This window comes from Setaria italica, chromosome II (genome assembly GCF_000263155.2).
Source record: "Setaria italica strain Yugu1 chromosome II, Setaria_italica_v2.0, whole genome shotgun sequence".
In the NCBI taxonomy this organism is placed as follows: Eukaryota; Viridiplantae; Streptophyta; class Magnoliopsida; order Poales; family Poaceae; genus Setaria; species Setaria italica.
Window position 1 is genome coordinate 14,212,880 of NC_028451.1, and position 7,066 is coordinate 14,219,945.

Consider the following 7,066-nt stretch of genomic DNA (forward strand, 5'->3'; position numbering starts at 1 on the left):
CTCTTGAACACGCGCAAATACGCGCTGTCCTTGTGATTCAGAACTCCACCTTCGAGTGATATTTAGATTGCTCGCCTCTCTTTCTTGTTCGTTCTTCGATTGCGGACAGGAATCGATCTTCGTGATCAGGCTGATCTCGCACCAGCGAGGTTGGTAACCATCGGGAGTTGGTTCAGCGATTGCATTGGCGCTTCGGGTTCGCTCGTCGTAGTCGGATCGTGAGGGTCTACTTCCACCAAGTCGAATTTATCTCCACTCACCGAAAGATCGGGCACTCCGACTCTATCAATATCTACACATCTTGTTTGGTTCTATGATTGCTTAGAATAGGTTGAAAAACCTAGACTGGTAAATGAACCTAGAACCGGAGCTAAAACTTGAAAATAGGGTTTTACTTAGTGCTTTTGGCAAACAAACCCCCCCCCCCTCAGCCAAAAAGCCCTGCATGTCTAGAAGGAGGAGTAGTTTTACTCCTATCGGTTAAGTCTTGCTGAGCTTAGTAGCTCAGCCTTGTTGTGGCTCCTGTTTTTCAGGTGAAGCTGCTGCTCCCAACCCCTCTCTTGCTGGCGCTTGGCCGCCCCAGCTCCCGCCGGGCTGGACGGTCGAGTGGGATCCCTCCTCGGACGGCGAGGAGAGGGACCAGTAATGTCCCGGCTGGCCTCACCAGGGATGTCCGACCCCGACGATTTGCTTCCGCTAGTGGTTTTACCTTCTGTTGTTTTCTTTTGAACCTTGTAAAACTCTGATGTTGGTTTTTATGGCCGAACTAAATGGTTAAATTGTTTAACCCAGTGGACTCGTTGTATTCTCTGGAATCACTCACCTTCGTGTGAGTTTGCTAAAGCGGTCCTGTTCAAGTGGTTAAATCGGATGAAATCCGACGGCACTTCGTGTTAACTTCTTAGGCATCGGGGTCGCATGTCAGGCGACTTAACCATGCTTAATCAAGCTAATCCGAAGTGGATCCGCCACAAGTGCCCAGCCCCCGAGCGTGAGCGTGAGGACTGGTGGAGCCACGGAGGCACGCTGACCTGAAAGAGGCGCCTAGCCCCTGAGCGTGAACGTGATGACTGGCAGAGCCACAGGGGCACACTGACCTGAAATAGACGCTTAGCCCCCGAGAGTGAGCATGAGGACTGGTGGAGCCACGGAGGCATGCCGACCTGAAAGAGGCACCCAACCCCTGAGCGTGAGCGTGAGGACTGGCGGAGCCACGAAGGCACGCCAACCTGAAAGAGGCGCCCAACCCCTGAGCATGAACGCGATGACTGGCGGAGCCATGGGGGCACACCAACCTGAAATAGGCGCCTAGTCCCTGAGCGTGAGCGCGAGGACTGGAGGAGCCATGGAGGCACGCTGACCTAAAGGAGGTGCCCAGCCCCTGATCGTGAGTGCGAGGACTGGCGGAGCCACAGAGGCATGCCAACCTCAAAGAGATGCCCAGCCCCCGAGTGTGAGCACGAGGACTGGCGGAGCCATGGAGGCACGTCGTGAAAAACACAACAGAAATCCCATGGACTCCGTCTAGCGCGTGCGCCGTAATGATGGAAAATTCGCAGATTTCGCTGCTAGGGTTACGCTGTCACATCCTTAAAAAGCCCAAGGGGTGCGGTTCCATTTTCATTTTCATTCTCCACACTCGCATCACCGTCACCGCTGTCCACGAAGCACACTGCCATAACATCAATGAACCCTAGTCCGCATCGCCGCGCTTTCCAATCTGCTCACGTGCACTTCTGTGCCACCACCCAAGTCAGCCGCCATGCCGTCATGTGCGAATCAAAAGCCTCACAGTTATTAGATCCAAGTCCTAGGGAGTAGAAACTGAAGAGATGGCGGCAGGAAATGCACCAGATCCATCCACATACTGGATGAAATCGGTGATGATGGAGGAGTACATCCAAGCGCTCGTCAACCGGGGCCTCCTCGGGCTCGAGTGGAAGGCCACCGTCGGACAAGAGTTTCCCAGTGAGGACAAGACGGAGACTGTGGTGTTTGCATCCTTCTTTGAGCGCAGATTCGGGATCCCTTGTGGGAACTTCTTCCGCGGATTGCTGAACTACTACAAGATCGAGCTAGTACACTTGAACCCTGACTCCATTCTTGATATCTTGGTTTTTATCCATCTCTGTGAGGCATACTTGGGCATTCCCCCCATCTGTGGAAGTATTTGTATCAATTGAAGTCTGTGTTGACCAATGGGAAGCCATGAATGACTGGAGGATGTGGATTTTCACTGCGGCCGAAGAGGGTGCAGGTGTACTTCGATCTCGAGTTGAAGGAATCCAACAAGGGCTGGCACAAGGAGTGGTTTACGGTCGCCAATCAGAAGCCCGAGCTCCCACCGCGTACCAGACATGCCCTAGTTACTATACCTAAGTGGTCGAACCAGCCGACTACCACAGAGATGGTGCAGGTGAAGAAGCTGCTGGAGAAGATCGCCGACCTAAAGGCGCGTGGACTCACAGCCGGGGTTGTAAGTACCAATTTCTGTCGGAGATTGACGCAGCCGATCAAGAACAGGGTCCATCTGGTATATGAGTACATGGGACCACTAGATCCAACCTGAGAGGCGCAACGAAAGGTGACCAAAGAAGAAGTCACCAACCGAGTATGCGAGTTTTTTGGTGGTCTCATCAAGAACAAGACCTACCCCAAGGCATATTCCCTCAAGAGGCCGGCGGACCCGATATGATCTTAACCACATGGATTTGGCTTTCCCATTTTGCTTTTGTGTTGTCTTTGAGTAACCTTGTTGGTTGACCAGACCCAAGAGTTTGAATTATTTTGCCTGGCTCCATTTCCTGAATGAGCCGAGCAACAATGACCCAAGGTCCACCCGACCACCGAATCTGACCAGCCGCCTGCCGCCCATGATTGGGAGTCAGACTCCTACATTCGGTCAGACGAGGATCTACCAGATGAAGTCGGTTGGGCCAAGGACTCCACACTAGTTGGACGCCGAACACGGCAAGCCATGAAGAAACTTTCGACCTCCAAATCTTAGAAGCCGAGTAGCAAGCAGAAGAAGGCGGCTGGCAAAAAAGAGAAGGCTGCCCCCGAGCACAACCTCCGCGGGCAGGTCGGCTAGCAAAGCGGACGAGGAGTCAGACACGCCGAGCCTGGCTGCCAAGAAGAAGAAAGCAGAGCTCCTTGAGACGACCGTGGCCGACACGGAGCGGATCAAGGAGACGCTGCAGGTAGAAATCCATGGTGGGCCGAGCGGAGATGTGTTGTCACCATCACCGCCCTTGCGTTCCAAGTTCCTGGTGAAGCAGAGCACCATGTAAGTGCAATCTGGTTATATTATCTGTCTTGTGGTTCGTTTGCTGCTTATCTTGCTTAAGTTGCCTCTCGCACTTACGATAAAAGAAGGCCGTGCTAGATGATGAATCTGGTATGCAACTGATTGTTGGCTCTTTCCATGCCGAAAGGGCGAGCGGCCGCGTCCCTAAATAGTTGCCGCCTCCAAAGGTCGAGAGGGATCAAGATGGTCGCGCCGAAGCAGAAGCTGTGCCAAATCCGGTGCCGCAGCAAGGCGTAGCCGGGGATGTTGCTTCTTCTAGTGCGGTTGTTGCGGAAGCTGCTATGGTCAGCTCCGGGGCCGAGCAGGTATCTAGTGAAAGAGCTGGAGCCAAGTCTCACCTGGAAGAGATGCCCAGGGATGATCCATTGCCGGAGACGTCCACCAGAGATGCTGGCATGGACATGCGAGGAGGAGATAATCCCAATACTCTGGACTTTGCAAGAACTAGCCTTGCTAGGGATGTGGCCAAGGACAAGAAAGATCTTGCCGAGCTGCGCCAGTCATCCTCCAGGATTTCCAAGTTGTTATTTCTAAGTATGCCGACCAATCCGGAGAACCTATATCTTAAATTCCGTTTCTTTGCAATGCTCTGATTGTTAGAGTGTAAACAGAATCTCGCCGCGCGTGCTCAAGCGTGCTCATAAGAGGTCACACACAATTCAACAAGCCGAGGAGTATCGCGTTAAGGCACATCAACTTGAGGCCGACCTCAAGAAGGCCAAAGAGGATGCCACAGAGCAGCTTAAGCAGAAAGACTTGGAGCATGCTGAGTAAAAACAAACTTTCACTGCACAGTTGAAAGGTACATTGTGCCAGCCTGTCGACTCGGTATTGTCCTTGAAGTCCTGGTGCTAATTTGTGCTAGTTCGAATGGGTAGATGCCGAAGCGAGGGAGCAAAGGCTCAAGCGACACCTCAGAGAATGCAAGACCCCAAATGCTCATCTCCAGCGAGATCACGATGTGGCAGTTCACTCTGAGTACGCTGTGTCGCAGAAGTTGGCTTACGAGGCCAGCTTGCGTAAAGATACTGATTGCTGCTTAGAAGCTGCACTACAAAGTCTTCAGCGTGACTAATTGGTGATTGCAGGGCTGGAGGTGGAGCTTGAAGATCTGTGTAGGGCGGCCAGCTATGTGATGGACATGGTCCAACCAGAAACTGACCCGACCGCGCCAACGCCACTTCTCGATCATCTTAAGAGTGTGCCTGGTTGGCTAAAAGAGCTGCTGAAGGACACCGTGGTGGAATGCGTCAAGAATTTCTTGGTAGTGTTGAAGACACACTTCCCATGGATTCCTTTGGAGCATACTGGCGCATGGGTCGCGTCGGACTTTGATGTAGAGAAGCTTCCGGAACTGGCCGAGGAGTTTAATGGTGTAGCAGAAAATGTCGTTAGAGAGCTGGACCTATAAAATAGAACTTGTGATGTATCAAACTGTGTGATAAGACAAGTAATTGTTTTAATTGATTTAACATATGCAGGAAGAAAGGACTCCATCCCTCCCTTGGTGTATACGACGGGACAACTGTAGTTGAGGCGTGTAGCCGCTAAGCGCCTAGCCTTGCGTGACCAGCATTCTGCTGAGAGCGGATCTCGAGCTTGTAGAATGGGTGAACGCAAGGTTGTCTAGGTTTCATGAGCTAGAACGCTGACCACATGAGTTAGTCGTATTGCCTTGAGAAGGGGAGGAGGAGGATGCAAGACCCGAAGGTCAGCACCTAAGGGAAGCCCCCGAGCTTGAAAGCGAGTAGATTGTGGAACAAGTCGGATAACCCCTGAGTGTGAGGAACAACTCAGGCAAGGGAACAAGAAGGGACTAGGTATGCAAAGAACCTCGAAGGTTTTATTCATTCAATAAAAAGGAAAAAAGAATACATAGCTTTTAAGTCCTAAGGGCGGAAGCGCCGCAGGTGCTCGATGTTCCACAGATTGGGGACGCCTAAGCTGTCCAGCCATTGGAGTCAATAGGTGTCTGACTGGATGACTTCTTTGATGATGAAGGGGCCCTCCTAGGGAGCTGCCAACTTGTGCATGTCCTTGGTGGACTGGATCAGGCGAAGCACCAAATCGCCGACGTTGAAGGAGCGTTCTTTAACATTTTGATCGTGGTAGCATCGTATCTATTGCTTGTAGCGTGCATGCTGGATGAGAGTCGCCACTCGGTGCTCCTCAAGGCTGTAGATGTCGACCCCCTGGCTTTTTTTCGCTTCGCCTTCCTCGTAATACTGTATGTGTGGGGCGGCAAAGCCTACGTTGGATGGCAAGACGGCCTCCGAGCCGTACACCATGAAGAAAGGAGTGTAGTCGGTAGCCCAGCTTTTCTGGGTCTGTAGCCACTTGGTGTAGCTCACGTAGCCACTTGGTGGCGTACTTGGACGCATCATCGAAGATGCGAGACTTGAGGTACTGGAGGACCATCCCATTGGCACATTTGACCTGTCCGTTGCAACGCGAGTGCGCTACTGAGGAATAGTACACATCGATGAGGTTTTCCTGGTAAAAGTCCTAGAACTCGGAGCCTCTGAACTGCTTGCCAAGGTCGGTGATGATCCTGTTTAGAACTCCAAATCAGTGTGGGACCTCCTCCATGAACTACGCGGCTTTAGCCGACTCAATGCTATGACAGCCTTGACCTCAATCCATTTGGTGAATTTGTCAACAGCCATAATGATATGAGTGTAACTGCCCAGGGCGGTCTTGAAGGGTCCAACCATATCCAGCCCCCAGCATGCGAAGGGCTAGGATGGTAGGATGGTACTCAGGGTTTGGGCTGGTAGGTGTTATTACTAGGAGAAGAATTGACGCCCTTTGCACCTTTGGACGAGCTCTTTTGCGTCGGCTACTGCTGTTGGCCAATAGAAGCCAGGGCGAAATGACTTGCCGACCAAAGTTTTTGAAGCGGCGTGGTTCCCGCATGTGCCCGAGTAGATCTCATCAAGGAGGTCAATGCCCTCACTATGCGTAATGCACTTCATCAAGATGCATGTGGATGCGTCCTTTATGTAGAGCTCTTTCCCGATGACAACGTAGTTTGCACTGCGTCATGCTAGTTTCTCATATTCTATCTTGTCTTCTGGCGCCAGCTGATCAATGATCAAGGCTATGAATAGAGCGCACCAGTCTTCTTCTACCTCGATCATCATGATGTCAGTGGGAGTTGGGTCGGCTAGAGCCTCAGTACTGTTGTTGACCTGGTTTGGGTCTAGAATCTTGATGGAAGGTTTCTGGAGATCTGGTATGAAGACGTCAACCGGGACTTGTGCATTCTTGGAGCCAAGATTGGATAGGACGTTGGCAGCAATGTTGTGTTCCTTGGGGACATGGTGGAACTCAAGACCATTGAAGTGGACCTCAAGTTTGCAGATTTCTGCGTAGTAAGCATCCATGGTTTCCTTGGTGCAGTCCCAATTCTTGTTGACCTACTCGATGACAACCTTGGAGTCGTCGTACGCAAGGATGCACTTGATCCCAAGGGAGACGGCAATGTGGAGGCCGTGGATGAGAGCCTCGTACTCGGTGCCGTTGTTGGTGGCCTTGTAGTGGATTTGGAGAACGCACTTGACTTGCTCACCTTTCGGAGATATGAAGAGGACTCTCGCGCCAGCTCCTTCGAGGTTGAGGGCACCGTCAAAGTACATTGTCCAGTGTTCCGACCTCTCCGGGGAGGACGGCTTCTAGATCTCTGTCCACTCGGCTACGAAGTTGGTTAGGATCTACGACTTGATCACATGACGTGTGCAGAAGTCGAGGTCGAACTCA

The 7,066-nt window shown here is 51.9% G+C and overlaps 1 protein-coding gene across 1 annotated transcript; it reads right to left on the reverse strand.

The window, feature by feature from the left end:
• Positions 1–6,348: 6,348 nt before the first annotated feature.
• LOC101756164 lies at positions 6,349–6,693 on the reverse strand. Its single transcript, XM_004959164.1, has one exon. It carries the CDS (start codon positions 6,691–6,693, stop codon positions 6,349–6,351), a length of 345 nt encoding a protein of 114 aa, XP_004959221.1.
• Between the last annotated feature and the right edge of the window lie 373 nt (positions 6,694–7,066).